This window comes from Monodon monoceros, unplaced genomic scaffold (genome assembly GCF_005190385.1).
Source record: "Monodon monoceros isolate NGI ecotype Baffin Bay Population unplaced genomic scaffold, NGI_Narwhal_1 Super_Scaffold_20, whole genome shotgun sequence".
In the NCBI taxonomy this organism is placed as follows: domain Eukaryota; kingdom Metazoa; phylum Chordata; class Mammalia; order Artiodactyla; family Monodontidae; genus Monodon; species Monodon monoceros.
This window is the reverse complement of record NW_021703777.1, coordinates 135899566-135922822: the sequence shown is the minus strand read 5'-3', so window position 1 is coordinate 135922822 and position 23257 is coordinate 135899566. Positions and strand designations below refer to the sequence as shown.

The window sequence follows — 23257 nt, the reverse complement described above, 5'->3', positions numbered from 1 at the left end:
CTGAAGTGACTTCCAGGGGACTTAAAGGGCTAGTGCCTTTTTTAACCCCTCTGCATTTTTTGCTTTTTCTCCTTTGAAGCCAGATATTAAAGACAAGGACATTCAAAAATAACCTCACATACATGGGGAAAATTAGAAAGTGACCGTGCATGCCAAGGAAAAGGCTCAGAAAAGAACTGTGAAGACCTTAGGTTTATACTTTAGGTTGATCCTCAACACAGAGACAACCTACAGCAAATTAAAAAACCCAAGACAATAAACAGAAACAATAACACACAGAAAGAGCAAACTGTGGGAAAGGAGAGAATCTGATTTCCAGAGTTACCACATTATTAGATCCAAATGTCCAATGTTCAACAAAAATATCACAAGACAAACACAGAAACAGGAAAATATGGTGTATTCAAAGGAAAAAAAAAAAAACAGAAACTATCACTGAAAAAAAAGACCTAATGGCAGATATATACCAGACACCGTTAAAACAACCACCTTAAAGATGCTCAAAGAACTAAAGAAAGGTGTGAAGAAAGTCAAGAAAACAATGTGTGAACAAAATAGAAATATTAATAAAGAGACAGAAAATGTAAAAAGAAACTAAAAAAGAAATTTTTGGAGCTGAAAAGTATGATAATTGAAATTAAAAAGTCACTTGAGGGTTCAAAGGGAGATTTGAGCAGGCAGAAGAAAGAATCAGTGAACTTGAAGAGAGAATAATGAAAATTATTGAGGCTGAGGAGCAGAAAGAAAAAAATATTGAAGAAAAGTGAACAGAGCTTAAGGGTCCTGTGGGACACCACCAAGCAGACCAATACACACACTGTGGGAGCCCCAGAAGGAGAAGAGAAAGAAAAGGATAGCAAGAATATTTGAAGATATAATAGCTGAAAACCCCTCAAAAATTTTTTTACATCTTTATTGGAGTATAACTGCTTTACAATGTTCTGTTAGTTTCTGCTGTATAACGAAGTGAATCAGCTATATGTATCCATATATCCCCCATGCCCTCCTTCTTTTTTTAAATAAATTTATTTGTTTGTTTGTTTATTTATTTTTGGCTGTGTGGGGTCTTTGTTGCTGTGCGCAGGCTTTCTCTAGTTGTGCGAGTGGGGGCTACTCTTTGTTGTGGTGAACAGGATTCTAATCGTGGTGGCTTCTCTTGTTGCGGAGCACAGGCTCTAGGTGCAGAGGCTTCAGTAGTTGTGGCTCACAGGCTCTAAAGTGCAGGCTCAGTAGTTGCGGTGCATGGGCTTAGTTGCTCTGTGGCATGTGGGATCTTCTCATACCAGGGCTTGAACCCGTGTCCCCTGCATTGGCAGGCGGATTCTTAACTACTGCGCCACCAGGGAAGTGCCCTCCCTCTTGAGCCTCCCTCCCACCCTCCCTATCCCACCCTTCTAGGTGGTCACAAAGCACCAAGCTGACCTCCCTGTGCTACGCAGCTCCTTCCCACTAGCTACCTATTTCTTGCTGTGGTTTATGTCATAGAGTGTTCTGCCTATGTTTTCTTCTAAGAGTTTGATAGTGTCTGGCCTTAACCCATTTTGAATTTATTTTTGTGTATGGTATTAGAGAGTGTTCTAATTTCATTCTTTTACATGTAGCTGTTCAGTTTTCCCAGCACCACTTATTGAAGAGGCTGTCTTTTCCCCACTGTATATTCTTGCCTCCTTTGTCAAAGATAAGGTGACCATATGTGTGTGGGTTTATCTCTGGGCTTTCTATCCTGTTCCATTGATCTATATTTCTGTTTTTGTGCCAGTACCATACTGTCTTGATTACTGTAGCTTTGTAGTATAGTCTGAAGTCAGGGAGCCTGATTCTTCCAGCTCCGTTTTTCTTTCTCAAGATTGCTTTGGCTATTTGGGGTCTTCTGTGTTTCCATACAAATTGTAAATTTTGTTCTAATTCTGTGAAAAATGCCCTTGGTAGTTTGATAGGGATTGCATTGAATCTGTAGATTGCTTTGGGTAGTATAGTCATTTTCACAATGTTGATTCTTCCAATCCAAGAACATGTTATATCTCTCCAACTGTTTGTGTCATCTTTGATTTCTTTCATCAGTGTCTTATAATTTTCTGCATACAGGTCTTTTGTCTCCTTAGGTAGGTTTATTCCTAGGTATTTTATTCTTTTTGTTGCAATGGTAAATGGGGGTGTTTCCTTAATTTCTCTTTCAGAATTTTCATCATTAGTGTATAGGAATGCAAGAGATTTCTGTGCATTAATTTTTTATCCTGCTACTTTACAAAATCCATTGATTAGCTCTAGTAGTTTTCTGGTAGAATCTTTAGAAAACTAAAGATGAAAACTCCTCAAATTTGATGAAATACATGAATACAAACATTGAAGAAGCTCAAAAACTTCAAGTAAGATGAACTCAAAGAGATGAACATGAAGACATAATATGATCAAACTTTCAAAAGACAATGACAAAAGAGAATTTTGAAAGCAACGAGAGAAAAGTGTCATCACATACAAGGGATCCTCAATAAGATTATCCTCAGATTTCTCATCAGAGACATTGGAGGCCAGAAGACAGTCGGTTAATATATTCAAAGTGCTAAAAGAAAAAACTGTAAACCCAAAATCCTTATCTGGCAAAACTGTCCTCCAAGAGTGAGAGAAAAATTAAGACATTCCCAGATAAACAAAAGCTGAGGGAGATGTGAACACTACACCTGCCCTGGAAGAAATGCTCAAAGAAGTCCTGCAAGGTGAAATGAAAGGACACTATACAGTAACCTAAAGCCAAATGAAGAAATAATGATCTCAATAAAGGTAAATACGTGAATTATAAAAGCCAGTATTATAACAATTTGTAACTATACTTTTTGTTTTCTATATGATTTAAGAAAAAAACAATTATGAGTATAAAAGCTAGTAGTACTGTAACTTTAGTTTGTGACTCCAAATCTTCCTTTCTACATAATTTTTAAAAATTATTAGTTTATATTTTGGGACCCACAATGTATAAAGATGTAATTTTGTGACATGAATAACTGGAAGTGGGGGGACAGAGCTGTAAAAGAGCACAGTTTTTGTATGTCATTGAAGTTAAGCTCATATAAATTCAAATTAGAGTGTTATAACTTTAGGGTGTTAGATGTCATCCCCATGGTAACCACAAAGAAAAAACTATAGAATATATACAAAAGGAAATGAGAAAGGAATTTAAACATTTCTACAAGAAATCAACTAAACACAAAGGAAGACAGTAATGCAGGAAATGAAGGACAAAAAAGCTATAAGGCATATAGAAAACAAATAGCAAAATGATAGAAGTAAGTCCTTCCTTATCAGTAATTAATTAAATGTAAATGGATTAACTCTCCAATTGAAAGACAGAGATTGGCGGAATGGATAAAAAACCATGGTCCAACTATATGCTGTCTGCAAGAGACTCACTTTAAATTCAAAGAGACAAACAGGTTGAAATTGAAAGGATGGAAAAAGATATTCCATCCAAATATTAATGAAAACAGAGCAGGGATGGCTGTATTAATATCAGACAAAATAGAACTTAAATAAAAACTGGTTACAAGAGACAAAGGATGACATTATATTTTCAATACAGCAAGAAGATATAATATAAGCATTTACATACCTAATGACAGACCATTAAAATATATGAAGAAAAACTAACAGAAATGAAGGGAGAAATGGATAGTTCTACAGTAATAGTTGGGGACTTGAATACCTCACTCATGATAATGGATAGAACAACCAAACAGAAGGTAAGTAAGGAAATAAGAACTTAAGCAATGATAAACCAACTAGAGCTAACAGACATGTACATAACACTCTACCCAACAATAACATGCGCATGGGATATTCTTCTCAAGTGAACATGGGATGTTTTCCAAAATAGACTACATGTTAGGCCACTAATTAAGTCTCAAGAGATTTTAAAAGACAAGTATCATAGAAAGTATCTTCTCTGACCACAGCAAGTTCAAGTTAGAAATCAATAACAAAAGGAAAACTAGAAAATTCACAAAATTGTATAAATTAAACAACACACTTTTAAACAACCAAAAGATCAAAGAAGAAATAAAAAGCAAATTTAGAAATTATTTAGAGATGAATGAAAACAAAACCACAACATACCTGCATATGGGATGCAGCAAAAGCAGTGTGAAGGAGGAAATTTATAGCTATAAATGCTTATATTAAAAAACAAGAAAAATATGAACTCAATAACCTCACTTCACAACTTAAGGAACTAGAAAGAGAACAGACTAAACCCAAAGATAGCAGAGGAAGGAAATAATAAACATGACAGCAGAGTTAAATGAAATCGAGAATATAAAAACAATAAAGAAAATCAATGAAACCAAAATTTGGTTCTTTGAAAAGATCAACAGAATTGACAAACCTTTAGCTAGCTAGACTAAGGAAAAAAGAAAAGGCTCAAATTACAAGTCAGAAATTTAAGTGAAAAATATTATCAGGGAATTTCCTGGCAGTCCAGTGTTTAGGGCTCCGCACTTTCACTGCCAAGGGCCTGGGTTCAATCCCTAGACAGGGAACTAATCCCACAAGCCTCACAGTGAGGCCAAAAAAAAAAAAAAGAAATTACTATCAATTTTACAGAAATAAAAAGGATTATCAGAGAGAACTATGAACAACTGTACACCAGCAGAATGGATAACCTAGATGAAACTTTGATTTTGCTTTAAAGAATCCAAGAAACGTCACCAACTACAAGGGGCAATGTCAGTGGGTATCCATTAAACCATGCACACATCCACATGGAGAGTAACCAGATGTGACGCTTGTTTCAATCCTTTCAAAGCGTGGTACTCCCCTGCAGGAGTCAGAGATAGGAGGAACAGTGCCAACATCAGTCTGGGACAAACAAGGAAGGGAAGAAAAGGAAAGTCACCCGAGAACTGACAAGGGGACCAACTCATCAGACAGGAGAGAGCTAACACATGCAAACAGTCTGACAGAAGAATGTACCCCAAGAAGTGCTGAAGTCCTCTTCATCTCTTCCTTGTTCACCTGAATGCTGTGGCTTTCCATCACTGTGATTCAAAACCAAAGCAGATAAAAATCTGTACTGCAGCAACAAATCATTTCTGAGAAAGACTGCAGTGCCAGGAGCAAGCCTTATCCCCCGATGAGGACCAAGATGACAGTGCGAGCTCGGCAGCGTCCATGAGGGTCAGTACTGGAGCCCAGCAATGGTGGCAGTGGGCATGGGGACACTCTGGATGGAGAGTCACCCCCGGCCACTCAGCTGCCATGCTGGGCGATGGATGGAGAGTCACCCCCGGCCACTCAGCTGCCATGCTGGGCGAGGCTCTGCTCTCCCAGGTGCCCAGCAGGACAGGGCGGGTCAGGGGCTAAGAGCAAAGGCAGAGCAGAGCCTGCAACAGTGCTTGCAGGGGGTTCTCACGAAGCAGAAGGGTCCATCACACCAGGACCAGGACAAGTGCTGACCTGGAAAACATCCAGACAGGCCTCCTCCCCCCACCACTGCTCTCAGGGCTGTGGGAGTCCGGCAGGACGCCTGCAGAACAGGCAGTACAGAAGCGATACCACGTGACCCAGATGTTAGAACCTTAGAGTCCTTCTAGCCCAAGAGGTGATGCGGTCCAATCCCTCTTGTCAGAGAAGGGGAAAGTTAAGGGCTCACTACCTCTTCAGTGCCCATATGATGCACTGCCCACCCCAAACTAAGTCAAGAGAAAACAGTCTTCCCAAAAGGTACAAAGAACTCTCTAGAAGGATGACTGGGCATCATCTTTAGGGTACCTTACCTGCCAAAATTGGTATCAGAGGAAGCTCCAAAGTACAAAACAGTTGCCATAAACCGTAAACCTGTTTCATAGGAAGAAACGACATCAGTGTTACTTTTAAACTATTATTTCTACCTGCGTTTGCTGAACAGCCTACTTAATTTCATTGAGCAACTCCTCTGGTGGGCATGGTTGGTTCCCCTATCCTCCTTCCTAATAAAATCCCTATTTTTGTCAAGTATCCTATTTTATTACCAAGCCCCAGTAGAGATATTCAGAAATACCTGGTAGGACAAGTCCCACTCCCACTTTTCTTTAATCTTTCTTATTTTTAAGTGTGATTTAGGTATTTGTGGACTTTTAGTCTCCCATTTTAATTTCAAAATAGGTCTTCTGAATTCCCAAAAATTTAGAATTTTCCTTGATTTTGCACAGACTTTATAAATTAACGTGGGGAGACGTGCACCACCTTCATCTACTCGGATCACCTCCCACGCTCTTTATCAGGGTTTCCATCTGAGAGCCCTCTGCCTCGTCTGTCCTTCTGCTGTGCCCTCACCTTCTCGGCTGCCCCTAGGACCCATCCTCTGTCCTGCTCTTGGCCCTGGAAGAAGGGTAGATGCCCTCCAGGCCACATCAGCCGGGCTTGTTCCCTGCCCTCGGGCTGGTTTTGCCCATTCAGGGGCAGGAGGAGAGGGAAGCGGGTTTCCCCTGCGCCAGCCCACAGTGCACTTCTGGCCCCAGTCCGTGGCCTGCAGCCACCACTTCTGGCACCCAGCTCCTGGCCAGCAGCCCCCTGCAGGGCCACTGCTTTCCCAGGGTCCCTGTAACAGCCCGCCCTTTGAGCCCAGGGATGGAAAGCTTCCAGCCAGTGCCTGCCCTGCAGACTTCTCCGTCCCTTCTGGCCCCCTGACTCCTGCCCTTGCTGTGGTTCACAGCGCCTTCACTCAACCCTTCCTGACAGGTCCTTCAAATGACCTCTGCTTCCCAATGAGACTGAGTGGAGCTGTGTCCATCACTACTAACTGAAATAAACTCTTAGCTTTTACGTTAACTGCAGAGTTAGAAACATTCCAATTGAATTGAGTCTTTAAAAAAATGTTACAATTGTTGTCAACCTATAGAAAACATTTAAAAAATTTCAGGTCTTATCATCTGGACTGCCCTTCTATGAGTGATGCGCAGGTTCACTTGGCCTCAGAACCCCGTTTCCTGCACAAAGACACTGAGGGTACTGTTTCCTGTGAGCATGGCTGCGAATGAAAGACAGCCCTTGGACAGTGAAGTTACAATGAAATGCCTTGCCTTGAGCTGGGAACAAAGGCCCATCGTAAGTCTGTAGAGCACCCTCAGGTTTGCATGTACATTCTGATTCTTTAAAAGATCAAAAGAATTCAACATTAGGCACATTTGGCAGCAACGTTCATCACAATCTAGGAAGCGGCAGTGTTTCCTCGGCAGAGAGCACACGTCTGGTGCCGCCACCCATCGCCTCAAGCAGAGCAGTTCCCACACTTCGGAAGATACTTTTCAGGCAAATTCAAGCTACCTATTGCTTTCTTACTTTCTCCCCAACCCAGTTTTCCTCATTTTACAGGAAATGACCCACAAAGGAGCTAAGTGCCCAAGGTGCAAAGATCGCACATGGTGGTAGAGACAGACCCGGCCCCTCGGCTTGCCCCTCTACCCACCGTGGGCGTCTGGGAGCCTGTGCCTCGCCCACACTCATCGCCGGTCCCCGTCCCAGACACACACAGAGACCCTGGGAGGTGGGCCAACAGGGTCTGTGTCCAGCTGACCAGGAGGGTGGTGGTGAGCCGCGGCCCCGACAGTCAGTCGAATTCTGCCCCCCTGCGCAGAGCCCTGCGTCCCTACTGCACCCCTCCTGCTGCCACACGGCCCCCCAGACTCCAGGCGCCCGGCCTCAGTTTAGAGACACACACACCGCCACCCCCGCCACGATGATCGGCGGCTGGCTGTGCACCTCGCGTTTGTCTTGCCGCCATCCCGGGTCTTGGCTCTCCCGGGAACCACTAGCTGGGAGGCACCACGAACACGTCCACGTGAACGCGTCGGCTGTGACCGGCAGACGGCCACCGCCCTGCTGCCTGAACGCGCCTCCCCGACGGCAGCGCTGAGCCGCGAGGCTTCCCCAGGACGGCTCACACTCGGTGGCGGAGCTCCGGCCCCTCGCGGCTCAGCCCGGCCGCAGCTCGTCTCCCCACGGTCGTCATCTTCCTTCTCGCCATCCGAGGTCTCCCGCCTCCCCGACAGGAGCCACACTCTCATGAGTCCTCACTGCTTCCCTGCTGCTCCTTGACCCGGACCGCGCTTTCCTTTCCCCTCCTTTCATACCACTGCTCCAGGGCGGCAGGAGACCCTGCGGAGCAGCGGGCCGCCTTCCACCTCTAGCAGACGCATTGCTGCCCTGTTTAACAAGACACGAGCGGAAGTTCATCCCAGGCAGCCTCCTTCCCGCCTGGCGTGTGGAGGAGGGCCTCGGGCGAAGCTCCCGGTGGGAGCATAAGGCAACGGTGCGCGGGGAGCGACTGAGTCGCACAGCTCTGGGAGCAGCTGCTCGGCCTGGGTGAGGGGCTCCAACTTCTCGACAGGGAGAAAACACACCCGCTGGAGCTGGTGCTTTGTTCCGTGCAGCCACTCCCATCCCTAACTTGCACGTGTGTATACTGGAAAGAAATTATACTTTAGAGTCAGAAATCCAAACTCTGAACTGAACCATGACCTTGGGCAAGGTGCGTGTACATGCACCCTTCTGCACCTGGGTTCTCCTCTGTAAACCTGGGCTAACACAGAGGCGGACAGCTCCCTCCTTCAGCAATGGTATCTCGGCTTGTGTCAGGGGAAGTTCCCACTCCAGCAGCATGGATCTGGGGAGACTGCCAATCTCCACACCCTGCCTGCCCTGCCGAGGGGTGGACATGTGACACAGTCGCGGAAAGGAGACTCTAAGTGCTAAAACTTTGAATCTTGGACAAAAGTGACGTGTAGAGAAAATGATCACAGCTCATTGCTGGCCCCCGGCCCGTGGGCTCCTGCTGCCTGGGTCCCCAGACCCGCCTGACGCCTGTCTTCCCAAAGCCTGGTTCTGCTTTTCCTCTGAGGCTCTGAGCTACCCCACATTCCTCTGACAAATCTCTTTTTAAATTAAGGGAGACTGAGTTTCTGTATTTCCAACCCCAAGCCTCTATCTGACACAAATCCCTCCTCAACTGCGGGTCTGTAGGATCAAGCACCCCAAGCAGCGACCAACCCCAGCTCAGCCCCGGCACGCAGGGCAGGCTCACATGGCCTCCTGTGTGGCCTTCTAGTCGTGCTTTTAACATGTGCCTGTTAACTTACACCCGGGAAGTCTGAACAGAGTGGCCTGATGGTGGCCGGTGCTGCTCCCGCTGGGACGCCTCCTCTGGCCCTGTTGTGCAGCCATATCAAGTCTCCCTGTTGCTGGGCTCCGGGCAGGTTCCAGAGCTGCAAGCACCCGTGCTTCTCCAGACAGTGGTTCCTAACAACTGGGTGCATCTTGAAAGAGGGGGTCAGAGAGACAGACCTGGGCAGTCTTACAATTCTCCCCGCTGGGACTGAGGAGAGGCCTTCCCAGGCCTCGGCCACAGCAGCTGTGTCACCAGCATGAAGAATTTATAAACAAGCAGCTCTCTGCTCACAGAGCTGGCGACTCTCTGACACAAAGAATCCATTTAGAAGAACCACTCTTCGGATGGCACCTCCCAGGAACAGTTGACAGAAATCACCCATCTTTATTCAGTATCCTCTATCAGAAATGTCAGGGTAAACAGCATTTCTGCTGATTAAGTAAAAATGAATGTCAGCAATGTTCTTTTTACTACTGGACTGTCTATGAAGTAGAAGAAGTTCCTAGAGGAAAATTTGGGTTGTATTAAGGTTGATAAACCTTATCTTAAAACAACTCACCACAGTCGTTCTTGAGGAATTTCCATATGTGCTGTTCACCTTAACTGTGATGGAGTTTCCAAAGTATTTTGCCACTAAATCTTCAAAAGAGGGTGCAGCATCAGTAGGATCTATAAGCCATGCAGCAATTCTGGGATCTAGCCCTACAAAATCAGCAACTACAGAGAAAAAGATCATTTAATCATTCTAAGAAAAATGAATAGTTATATTTTCCCTGCTTTAACAAGGTTCTCAAGGTTCAAATTAATAATTATGGTACTACCATCCCCTCAAATCACAGACCTAAGTACCAAAGTGATGCTCCCTCACTCCTAAAGAATGCTGAGCCTTTGATAAGAGTGGCCCCCACAAACAGGGTCCCACACAGCCAATCTCCATGGGGAATCCATCCCAAAGTAACTCTCTCAAAAATGTTGAAAGAGACAGAAGTCAGAATCCTCAGCCACACCCTTGCCTTCTCTTCCCAACTTTTCTCCCTGCTCTGGAGCCTCTCTCTGCCCCACACACCTCTCTTTTCAACCACACATGTCCCCGTGTCCACTCTTTCCAAGCCTCCCCTCCTCCACCCTCCTGCTGGGCTGCCTCCCAGGCCACCCCTAACCCTGCATCGGAGTGTCAGGAAAAAAGTCTCTCGAGTGAAGGAGGAGCGGTGGAGCCGCCTGAGCACACAGTGGCTGGTGGGCAGTGTACGCGAGGATGAAGATACCGGACATTCTGTTCAGTCACCCTGAGGTGAGGAAACCCTGTGAGACAGCTCGTGTGCTGCACCGTGATGTGTGAAAAGAGTGGTGGTAGAAGGCTGCCCGTGAGCCTGGGAGGCCACATCACCCCTTAAGTGTAGTTTTCTTGTCTGAAAACTGGGAGAAAAATCACTGTAAGTATCCATGGGACACATATGAAGGTGCTTTTCAAAAAATAAAAGTGATGGGGACTTCCCTGGTGGCACAGTGGATAAGACTCCATGCTCCCAATGCAGGGGGCCCGGGTTCAATCCCTGGTCAGGGATCTAGATCCCACATGCATGCTGCAACTAAGAAGCCCATGAGCCGCAACTAAGGAGCTGGCAAGCTGCAACTAAGGAGCCCGCCTGCCGCAACTGAGCCCACAAGCCATAACTAAGGAGCCCGCTGCTGCAACTAAGACCTGGTGCAACCAAATTAAAAAAAAAAAAAAGAGCCCTATAAATGTCCTACTATTATTAAAAAAATAAAATAAAGTGATATTTGCTAAATACATTTTAGTACCAGAGTATTTTAGACATGGAGAGGACTTATAAAAGGATGGGGAGACTGATAAATTAAGACGTAAGTCTGAATCCTAAGTGACTGCTTTCTGAAGTTACTTTAACATTTTGAAGTGTGATTTACAAGGACTCTGCCTTTAAATAAAACTGTAATCTTAGATTACATCACACTAAATATATTTTCTGGCACCTTTAAATCATAGTAGTCTAAGAGATTTATATTTACCAAAGCAGCCAGTATCATCACTTTTTTGTTTGATGCGTGGGACGTCTCCTATGTTGGCAGATATGGAACTTGGGTTGACAGGAAGTCTGTATGCACTCTGGCTACTTGCCGCCCAAGTCAGCCATCATGACTTCATGTAACCATGTCTGCCAACACTGACCGAGCCAGATTATTTCATTCTACTTGCCTTTTCAAAGCTGTAATGTTCCAAAATTAAGGGCTCTTACCAACTTTTTAATTATAATTTACTTTTTTAAAAACATTTTTTTTTTTTTTTTTTTGCGGTACGCGGGCCTCTCACTGTTGTGGCCTCTCCTGTTGCGGAGCACAGGCTCCGGATGTGCAGGCTCAGTGGCCATGGCTCACGGGCCTAGCCGCTCCACGGCATGTGGGATCTTCCCGGCCCAGGGCACGAACCTGTGTCCCCTGCATAGGCAAGCGTACTCTCAACCACTGCGCCACCAGGGAAGCCCTAAAAACATTTTTATTGGAGTATAATTGCTTTACATTGTTGTGTTAGTCGCTGCTGTATAACAAAGTGAATCAGCTATACATATAGATATATCCCCATATCCCCTCCCTCTTACATCCCCTTCCCACCCTCCCTATCTCACCCCTCTAGGTGGTCACAGAGCACCAGCTGATCTCCCTGTGCTGTGCGGCTGCTTCCCACCAGCTATTTTACATCTGGTAGTGTATATATGTCAATGCCACTCTCTCACTTTGTCCCAGCTTACCCTTCCCCCTCCCTGTATCCTCAAGTCCATTCTCTAATTCTGCGTCTTCATTCCTGTCTGCCCCTTGGTTCTTCAGAACCTTTTTTTAAAAAATTATTCCATATATGTGTTAGCATAGGGTATTTGTTTTCTCTTTCTGACTTACTTCATTCTGTATGACAGACTCAAGGTCCATCCACCTCACTACAAATAACTCAATTTCATTTCTTTTTTTTTTTTTTTTTTTTTGCGGTACGTGGGCCCCTCACTGTTGTGGCCTCTCCCGTTGCAGAGCACAGGCTCCGGACGCGCAGGCTCAGCAGCCATGGCTCACGGGCCCAGCCACTCTGCGGCCTGTGGGATCTTCCCAACCAGGGCATGAACCCGTGCCCCCTGCATCGGCAGGCGGACTCTCAACCACTGCGCCACCAGGGATGCCCAATTACATTTCTTTTTATGGCTGAGTAATATTCCATTGTATATATGTGCCAATCTTCTTTATCCATTCATCTGTCGATGGACACTTAAGTTGCTTCCATGTCCTGCCTATTGTAAATAGTGCTGCAGTGAACATTGGGGTACATGTCTCTTTTTGAATTATGGTTTTCTCAGGGTATATGCCCAGTAGTGGGACTGCTGGGTCATATGGTAGTTCTATTTTTACTTTTATAAGGACCCTCCGTACTGTTCTCCGTAGTGGCTGTATCAATTTACATTCCCACCAACAATGCAGGAGGGTTCCCTTTTCTCCACACCCTCTCCAGCATTTATTGTTTATAGATTTTTTGCTAATGGCCATTCTGACTGGTGTGAGGTGATACCTCATTGTAGTTTTGATTTGCATTTCTCTAATGATTAGTGATGTTGAGCATCCTTTCATGTGTTTGTTGGCCATCTGTATGTCTTCTTTGGAGAAATGTCTGTTTAGGTCTTCCACCCATTTTGGGACTGGGTTGTTTGTTTTTTTGCTATTGAGCTGCATGAGCTGCTTGTATATTTTGAAGATTAATCCTTTGTCAGTTGCTTCATTTGCAAATGTTTTCTCCCATTCTGAGGGTTGTCTTTTCACCTTGTGTATGGTTTCCTTTGCTGTGCAAAAGCTTTGAAGTTTCATTAGGTCCCATTTGTTTATTTTTGTTTTTATTTCCATTTCTCTAGGAGGTGGGTCAAAAAGGATCTTGCTGTGATTTATGTCATAGAGTGTTCTGCCTATGTTTTCCTCTAAGAGTTTGATAGTGTCTGGCCTTACATTTAGGTCTTTAATCCATTTTGAATTTATCTTTCTGTATGGTGTTAGGGAGTGTTCTAATTTCATTCTTTTACATGTAGCTGTCCCGCTTTCCCAGCACCACTTATTGAAGAGGCTGTCTTTTCTCCATTGTATATCCTTGCCTCCTTTATCAAAGATAAAGTGACCATATGTTTGTGGGTTTATCTCTGGGCTTTCTATCCTGTTCCATTGATCTATATTTCTGTTTTTGTGCCAGTACCATACTGTCTTGATTACTGTAGCTTTGTAGTATAGTCTGAAGTCAGGGAGCCTGATTCTTCCAGCTCCGTTTTTCTTTCTCAAGATTGCTTTGGCTATTTGGGGTCTTCTGTGTTTCCATACAAATTGTAAAATTTTTTGTTCTAATTCTGTGAAAAATGCCCTTGGTAGTTTGATAGGGATGGCACTGAATCTGTAGATTGCTTTGGGTAGTAGAGTCATTTTCACAATGTTGATTCTTCCAATCCAAGAACATAGTATATCTCTCCATCTGTTTGTATCATCTTTGATTTCTTTCATCAGTGTCTTATAGTTTTCTGCATACAGGTCTGTTGTCTCTTTAGGTAAGTTTGTTCCTAGGTATTTTTTTCTTTTTGTTGCAGTGGTAAATGGGAGTGTTTCCTTTATTTCACTTTCATATTTTTCATCATTAGTGTATAGGAATGCAAGAGATTTCTGTGCATTAATTTTGTATCCTGCTACTTTACCAAATTCATTGATTAGCTCTAGTAGTTTTCTGGTGGCATCTTTAGGATTCTTTATGTATAGTATCATGTCATCTGCAAACAGTGACAGTCTTACTTCTTCTTTTCCCATTTGTATTCCTTTTATTTCTTTTTCTTCTCTGACTGCCGTGGCTTGGACTTCCAAAACTATGTTGAATAATAGTGGTGAGAATGGGCAACCTTGTCTTGTTCCTGATCTTAGTGGAAATGGTTTCAGTTTTTAACCACTGAGAACAATGTTGGCTGTGGGTTTGTCATATATGGCCTTTATTATGTTGAGGTAAGTTCCCTCTATGCTTACTTTCTGGATAGTTTTTATCATCAATGGGTGTTGAATTTTGTCGAAAGCTTTTTCTGCATCTATTGAGATTATCATATGGTTTTTATCCTTCAATTTGTTAATATGGTGTATCACATGGATTGATTTTCATATATTGAAGAATCCTTGCATTCCTGGGATAAACCCCACTTGATCACGGTGTATGATCCTTTTACTGTGCTGCTGGATTCTGTTTGCTAGTATTTTGTTCAGTGATATTGGCCTGTAGTTTTCTTTTTTTGTAATTCTGTTGATTTGAGTCTTCTCCCTTTTTTTTTTTGATGAGTCTGGCTAAGGGTTTATCAATTTTGTTTATCTTTGGAAAGAACCAGCTTTTAGTTTTATTGATCTTTGCTATCATTTCCTTCATTTCTTTTTCATTTACTTCTGATCTGATCTTTATGAATTCTTTCCTTCTGCTAACTTTGGGGTTTTTTTTGTCCTTCTTTCTCTAATTGCTTTAGGTGTAAGGTTAGGTTGTTTATTTGAGATTTTTCTTGTTACTTGCGGTAGGATTGTATTGATAAACTTCCCTCTTAGAACTGCTTTTGCTGCATCCCATAGGTTTTGAGCCATTGTGTTTTCATTGTCATTTGTTTCTAGGTATTTTTTTTATTTCCTCTCTGATTTCTTCAGTCATCTCTTGGTTATTTAGTAGCATATTGTTTAGCCTCCATGTGTTTGTATTTTTTACAGTTTTTTTTCCTGTAATTGATATCTAGTCTTATAGCATTGGGGTCAGAAAAGATACTTGATATGATTTCAATTTTCTTAAATTTACCAAGGCTTGATTTGTGACCCAAGATATGATCTATCCTGGAGAATGTTTCGTGAGCACTTGAGAAGAAGGTGTACTGTCGTTTTTGGATGTAATGTCCTATAAATATCAATTAAGTCCATCTTGTTTAAAGTATCATTTAAAGCTTGTGTTTTCTTATTTATTTTCATTTTGGTTGATCTCTCCATTGGTGAAAGTAGGGTATTAAAGTCCCCTACTATTATTGTGTTACTGTTGATTTCCCCTTTTATGGCTGTTAGCATTTGCCTTATGTATTGAGGGCCCCTATGTTGGGTGCATAGATATTTACAATTGTTATATCTTCTTGGATTGATCCCTTGATCATTATGTAGTGTCCTTCTTTGTCTCTTGTAATAATCTTTATTTTAAACTCTATTTTGTTTGATATGAGAATTGCTACTCCAGCTTTCTTTTGATTTCCATTTGCATGGAATATCTTTTTCCATCCCCTCACTTTCAGTCTGTCTGTGTCCCTAGGTCTGAAGTGGGTCTCTTGTAGACAGTATATATATATGGGTCTAGTTTTTGTATCTATTCAGCCAGTCTGTGTCTTTTGGTTGGAGCATTTAATCCACTTACATTTAAGGTAACTATCGATAAGTATGTTCCTATTACCATTTTCTTAATTGTTTTGGGTTTGTTATGGTAGGTCTTTTCCTTCTCTTGTGTTTCCTGCCTAGAGAAGTTCCTTTAGCATTTGTTGTAAAGCTGGTTTGGTGGTGCTGAATTCTCTTCGCTTTTGCTTGTCTGTAAAGGTTTTAATTTCTCCGTCAAATCTGAATGAGATCCTTGCTGGCTAGAATAATCTTTGTTGTAGGTTTTTACCTTTCATCACTTTAAATATGTCCTGCCACTCCCTTCTGGCTTGCAGAGCTTCTGCTGACAGATCAGCTGTTAACATTATGGGGATTCCCTTGTATGTTATTTGTTGCTTTTCCCTTGCTGCTTTTAATTTTTTTTCTTTGTATTTAATTTTTGATAGTTTGATTAATATGTGCCTTGGCATGTTTCTCCTTGGATTTATCCTGTATGGGTCTCTCTGCACTTCCTGGACTTGATTGACTATTTCCTTTCCCATATTAGGGAAGTTTTCAACTATAATCTCTTCAAATATTTTCTCAGTCCTTCTTTTTCTCTTCTTCTGGGACCCCTATAATTCGAATACTGGTGCATTTAATGTTGTCCCAGAGGTCTCTGAGACTGTCCTCAATTCTTTTCATTCTTTTTTCTTTATTCTGCTCTGTGGTAGTTATTTCCACTATTTTATCTTCCAGGTCACTTTTCCATTCTTCTGCCTCAGTTATTCTGCTATTGATTCCTTCTAGAGAACTTTTAATTTCATTTATTGTGTTGTCCATCATTGTTTGTTTGCTCTTTAGTTCTTCTACATCCTTGCTAAACGTTTCTTGCATTTTGTCCATTCTATTTCCAAGATTTTGGATCAGCTTTACTATCATTACTCTGAATTCTTTTTCAGGTAGACTGCCTATTTCCTCTTCATTTGTTTGGTCTGGTGGGTTTTTTACCTTGTTCCTTCATCTGCTGCGTATTTCTCTGTGTTCTCATTTTGCTTAACTTACTGTGTTTGGGGTCTCCTTTTCGCAGGCTGCAGGTTTGTAGTTCCCGTTGTTTTTGGTGTCTGCCCCCAGTGGGTAAGGTTGGTTCAGTGGGTTGTGTAGGCTTCCTGGTGGAGGGGACTGGTGCCTGTGTTCTGGTGGATGAAGCTGGATCTTGTCTTTCCGGTGGGCAGGACCGTGTCCGGTGGTGTGTTTTGGGGTTTCCGTGAACTTAGTATGAGTTTAGGCAGCCTCTCTGCTAATGGGTGGGGCTGTGTTCCTGTCTTCCTAGTTGTTTGGCATAGGGTGTCCAGCATTGGAGCTTGCTGGTTGTTGAGTGGAACTGGGTCTTAGCTTTGAGATGGAGATCTCTGGGAGAGCTCTCACCAATTGATATTACCTGGAGCCAGGAGGTCTCTGGTGGCCCAATGTCCTAAACTCGGCTCTCCTACCTCAGAGGCTCAGGCCTGACACCCAGCTGGAGCACCAAGACCCTGTCAGCCACATGGCATCTTGATCCCCAAGAAAGCTGCTCACTGGATGCACCACCACAGTGGGGATCCAAGGGGCTCGCTGGGAACATGAAATGATGCCACTGCTCAGCCTCAGGCACCTGAGGGGTGACCTGGATGCTCCAGGGGCACCGTCCAGGGCAGGGCGAGAAGAACTCCCACTCAACATATATTTTTGAAAAATCCGTGGGGAAGTTCTGACAGCATTGGAGTGGTCTGGGGGCTGGTCCCTATAAACTCTTATAACTAATAAACTGAAGCCACCAGGACAAGCCTCACATTGGGGAGAATGGCAGTAACTGAAAAAAAAATGCCAACAAAGCAGATTTTAAATGAGCTAAGAAAAATTAAGAGAATGATAGAAGTTATGAAAAACAAAGAACTCAGAATTAGAAATACTTAGAGATTAGGTGACTTAGTAAAAGAAAAGCTTAATGAAGAAATGAAAGAATTCAGGAAAGCAAACAAAACAAAACAAAATTTCTGAAATAAAAACTAAACTGGCAATACACAAAAGCAAATAAGTGCAATAGATAATGCCGTAAGTATTTTTATATTTAAAAAAAGTTTTTTTAAACTTTTTCCTTTTTAAAAAAAATCTATTTATTTATTTATTTTTGGCTGCTTTGGGTCTTCGTTGCTGCGTGTGGGCTTTCTCTAGCTGCGGCAAGTGGGGGCTACTCTTCATTGTGGTGTGCGGGCTTCTCATTGTGGTGGCTTTTCTTGTTGAGGAGCACAGGCTCTAGGCACGCAGCCTTCAGTAGCTGTGGCACGCGGGCTCAGTAGTTGTGGCACATGGGCTTAGTTGCTCCATGGCATGGGGGATCTTCCCGGACCAGGGTTCCAATCCATGTCCCCTGCATTGGCAGGTGGATTATTAACCACTGTGCCACAAGGGAAGTTCCTAAATTTATTTTCATTTTTTAAAATTTTTGGCCACACCATGTGGCTTGCAGGATTTCAGTTCCCTGACCAGGGAATGAACCTGGGCCATGGCAGTGAAAGTGCCGAATCCTAACCACTAGAACATCATGGAACTCCCTTAAGTTTTCTTAAAATGAAGATGGGAAAGAGGAAATTTTTTTAAATTAAAAAATGAAGAGACTGAAAATGGATTCTAGGTAAAGTGATAAATAGGAAAGATGGAGAAGATTCAACATATGAAGTCACAATAACAATTCAAACATCACAGAAAAGATAAACAAACAGACATTATGTATTTCCTGACAGAAGGACACAACACCACTCGGAGTTAGGTTCAGGACTGTGAAGCAGTCTTGCACTCCCAAAATCTAGCCTGAATCTGATCAAGCCACTGAATCTCATTGCCAATTTACAAGAAATAGAAGAGAGAGAACATGCTAAATGCCAAGAAAGGGAAATCCTACAGGACAAAAGCCTGGTCTGTTAAAAACGACGAAATGGGGGCTTCCCTGGTGGCGCAGCGGTTGAGAGTCCGCCTGCCGATGCAGGGGACACGGGTTTGTGCCCTGGTCCGGGAGGATCCCACATGCCGCGGAGTGGCTAGGCCCGTGAGCCACTGCCGCTGAGCCTGCGCATCCGGAGCCTGTGCTCCGCAACGGGAGATGCCACAACAGTGAGAGGCCCACATATCAAACAAAAAAAAACAAAAAAAAACCGAAATAATTGCAAGAAAATACAACAGATGGAGAGAATATACAGAGTAAAAGAAACACCCAACCCAAGTATAGGATAACACTAACCCTTGCTTGGATCCCAGTTCAAACTGTGAACAACAAAAACAAACCAACAAAAATATTTAAAGACAACTGGGGAAGTACAAACACTGACTGGATAGCTAATAATATGAAAAGATTATGGTTAATTTTGTGGGGAGATGATGACGGCAACATCTGAAAAATGAAATCCTCATATTTTACTCATCTAATTGAAATATTTACAGGTCAATAATGTGACGCTTGGGATTTGCTACAAGATAACCCAGGGGATAGAGATTTGGAAATGTGGGAAGTTATAGGGGAGAGAAGACTGGACATAGTTGATAGCTGTTGAAATTGGCTATTGTGTACGCTGTTGTGTTTTCCCCACCACACACTTGCCGTTCTCTGCACATGCCAGCCAGTGTCCAACAACTCAATTCAATTCTGACACAAACTACCTGGGGTTAGTGCAGACACTGCAGGTCAACGCTCAGCCCCACAAGACGGCCCCACTTCAGGCACCAGCCCCAAGTCCAGGGCCTCCTGTACTTCCGACCAAACAGCTATAAATAGGGGGTTCCCACGACCCCTCCTCAGGCTCCATCATTTGCTATAATGGCTCACAGAACTTGGGAAAGCACCTTATTTACGACACCCGTTTATTTTAAAGGCTACAACACAGGAACTGCCAGATGGAAGGGATACGTAGGGCAAGGCATAGAGAGGGCGCAGAACCTCCACTCCCTCTCCAGGCGCACAATGCTCCCAGCACCTTGACGAGCTCACCTAGGAACCCCACCCTTTAGGGGATTTTATGGAGGTTTTGTTACATCAGTATGATTAAGTCACTGGCCACTGGTGATTAACTTGCTCTCCAGCCCTGCTCCCCTTCCTGAGCACCACTCCTCTAATGATGCCTCTTCTTCCTGTTGACCACGCCCACCCTAAAGCCATGGGGGCCTCCAGGCACCAGTCCTCCATCAGCATACAAAAGACACTCCTCACTCTGGAGACCATATGGGTTTTGGGAGCTGAGTGCTGGGAACCAGGGACAAAGACCAAATATACATTTCTTGTCGTATTACAGGCACTTTTGTACGTGTTGGAAGTTTTGTACAATAAAAAGATTTTTTCCAGTATCTTGTTATGAATATTTTCAAACATTCAACTTGAAAAGAACTGTACAGTCAACACTCATATATCTGCTACTTAGAATCTACAATGAACATTCTTTCAATATTTGCTTTATTACATATCTGTCCATCTAATAAAAAAAGGTTTTAAAAATTCTTATTTACAATTTTAAATGAAAGATAAAAAACGTGTTTTATACTGTTTTGATGTTAATTACTCTGGACTTTAGTTTAATTCTTAGAAAGTTTACATATAAGCTATTTGTGGTAACAACAAATCCCATCTGCCCATGCTGAATAATTTACTTCTTTCCTGTTTTAAATTACAAAAGTAACATATACTTGAAAAAATTCAAATAATCTAAAACACAGAGGGAAAGTGCCTCTCTCGCTCAGGGCCCATGGCCACACAGGTAGTGCATCGCAGCTGTGCGACCTCCCTTCCACCCCCAACCCACGAGTTGTGCAACACAGCAGTCCTTGCCGTGCTCCCAGTCCCAGGAGGAATCACTGTTGGAAAGTTAAGTTTAGGAGATTATAAAAACTAAAACGTACCACACTTCCAACTGCCATCATCACCAAAAAACTGCATCACTGTTCTCAGAAAATCCTTGGCGTTAAAACAAATAACAGGACATTTACATTTCAGTGTTTGAAGCAGCACCTTCCTAGAAGATGAAAAGACATTCACTGATTGACACAGTAATTTGGAGCTTTTCACCTTGGGAAAGTATTATTACTACTCCACTAACAGCTGTCACTTATGCGGTTCTATGGGCAGACATTCTTCTTCTGCGAGCTTTCCACAGATTAACTCAAATCCTAAGAGGTGTGGAAGGAAAATCGAAACAGGGACGGTATTGCTCAGTCCCCAGAACGGAGCCAGGAGGCCTCTGAGGAAGTGGGACTCGTGTGTCTCAGCCTGGATGGAATCTGACCTTTCAACCTGGTGAGGGTATCCAGAACCTCTGCCAGAAACCCGGGACACCCTATCTACTTGTCAGACCCCTACCCTGGAACAATTCGTGATTCCTTAAGGACAAATGTTTTCTGACTTGTGTCAGAGTCAATCCCCAATTCTTGCCAGGCAACTTTTGACAATCTTGTGGCTTTTTGTTTTTATAAGTCCCTGACTCTTTCTCTTCCCCAGAACACTCTTTCGGGGGTTCCTGAATCTTTGTCTCCTGAACTGCAGTTCTTAAGACCCCAAATAAACTTCTTATGCGCAGCCTCCTGCGTTATTTTTTGTAGGTGTTACTTATTATCTGCAATTGACAGCTGATGAAGCCGAGACACAAAGAGGCTAGTAATGAACTCAAGTCCACACAGCTGTTCAGAGCCAATCCCTGGGCGCAGCACAGCCACCTACAGACTCAGCCTCCAGCTCCTGGGTGCAGCACAGCCACCTACAGACTCAGCCTCCAGCTCCTGAGCAGAGCTGACGCACCCTGGACTCCTCCCAGCTGGCCCTAGCCTGCGCTCCCAGCACACCCCCAGTCTACCCTCTGCCCACACTGGATTCTCCTTCCTCCATCACCAGACTGTGCACGTCCTCTCACACGCCAGGGCCACAGGCACATGCTGTATTCCTGCCTAAAATTTCCCTCCCACGATTTCTACAAACTGCTCAGGTGCCTGATTCCCTGGGCAGGGAGTTGCCTGGTTCCCGGTTCCTTTAGTGCTCCTGGCCACACACCTGCTACAGCGGGGACCACATCTGCGATACTGTAATTTACCTTGGCCCATTAAATCACGAGCTCCTTGAATATGGGATTCATAATAGTTGACGTTTATCAAACACTTACCATGTGCGAATACCACACTAAACACTTCACGAGGATTGTTGTGTTGAAACCTCATCATAATCCCATTAGGCAGGCACTAGATCCATTTTACAGATGAGGAAACTGAGGCTCGGAGGGGTGAAACAATTTTCCCAGCCTTACACAACTGAGAAGTGGCAAAGCTGAGGTCTGAGACCCAATCTTGCTGCTGCCAGGGCCCAAGGTATTAATCCCCCTTTATGGTAACTGCTTATTAATACATCAGTGAGGGTCTTCAGATAAGGCTGAGGAAGAAGGAAACCTGGGGTCCGATTAGCTCTGCTTGCTCCGCAGGCAGACAATTTCAGGCTTTTTGCATTTTTCTGTGCGCTTTCACTTTGATTTTCCTTGAAGAGGGCCACTGCTGACAGCACAGCTTCAGGTCTTGCCTCTGCTGGACCTGGAGAGGTGTGTAGGAGTGGGGGAAGCTTATGAGGGAGTTAAGCTGGGACTACTGGAGCATCCTCCCACTTTGATGCTCTTGTAGCTGGAAACCCGGAAGTTCTCAATAAGGCCATCTAACAACTATGATCTCTCCCACTAAGAGACAAACCCTAGCTGATTTCTAGCTTAAGAAAGGACGAGCGACACAAAGAATATCTTGTAAGACAAAGTGGCTAAAACACAGTGTATTTTCTAAGTCAGTTACAGAAGTCAATTATGCCACATCTGCTAAACAAAAGGCACAAGGGAGGATCGGAGCTGAAGTGACCATCAGATGTCCAAGTGGAGAATGTCGAGTAGAATATATAAATTCAGAAAGCGCTGTCCGAATATTAGGGCCCTATTCTCACAGAGGGCTTCCGTAGAAAAAGCCTGCCCAATTGTTCTTTCAAAAGAAAATTATGGGAAAAAAAGGTTACAGGTTCTTGGGAGCAGAGTGCTCTATTGTCAAACATCATCCCATGTACACACTGTGGTGTACATGCCTGACATCACGCTTTGATTGCCAAGGCATCCATTTCAAAGACATCCATCCTGAATAGACATGTTGCCAGCTATGCAACACAGCTGCTGGCAAAACAACCAGAGAAGGAACCAGATGAAGCTCCCTCTTCCAGAAAGCCCTGGGTAACCCAGATAACTGACTGTGTGATGACACGGCTTCTCAACCTTCCTGTGCCCTAATTCCTGCTCTTATGCTTTAAATTAGCCAGTAAAGAGTGAATCCGTGAAAACCTAGACACCCCACCTTCAAACCCTAATAAGGGCAGAGGCCCAGGTCCATGCACTCTCTCTCTCTCTCTTTCTCTACCCATAACCTCTCTGTGTACTCTCCAGAACTTGTGAGTGATAAATCTTGTTCCTCAAATTCCCTAATGGTTTTTGCTGAAGCGTGTCCTGTGATCATAAGAACCACAAGGGCTGGTCCAGCTACAGCGTTGGCCCCTATGGAGGAAATGTCTGTGGGGGCTTGGTGTGAGGAATACAGGCGGAACCAGTGCCTCAGGCACTCCCAGCCTAGAGAGCATCACTATCCGTAGGCTGGAACCGACACAACAACTACCTAAAACCCACCCAGAGCCCAGCGAGAATGTATTAGGCAGGAAGGGCCAGGACC

At 43.7% G+C, this 23257-nt stretch overlaps 1 protein-coding gene across 1 annotated transcript in view; it reads right to left on the bottom strand.

The window, feature by feature from the left end:
• Positions 1–23257, bottom strand: part of POLN (DNA polymerase nu) — a 167231-nt gene that overhangs the window by 107106 nt on the left and 36868 nt on the right. The window contains exons 7-11 of the mRNA XM_029235434.1: positions 20429–20541; positions 9693–9850; positions 7050–7118; positions 5766–5826; positions 4963–5027 (exon numbers count right to left, since the gene is read on the bottom strand). Of these exons, the coding sequence (XP_029091267.1) occupies positions 4963–5027; positions 5766–5826; positions 7050–7118; positions 9693–9850; positions 20429–20541 (466 nt within the window). The remainder of the gene's footprint in view (positions 1–4962; positions 5028–5765; positions 5827–7049; positions 7119–9692; positions 9851–20428; positions 20542–23257) is intronic.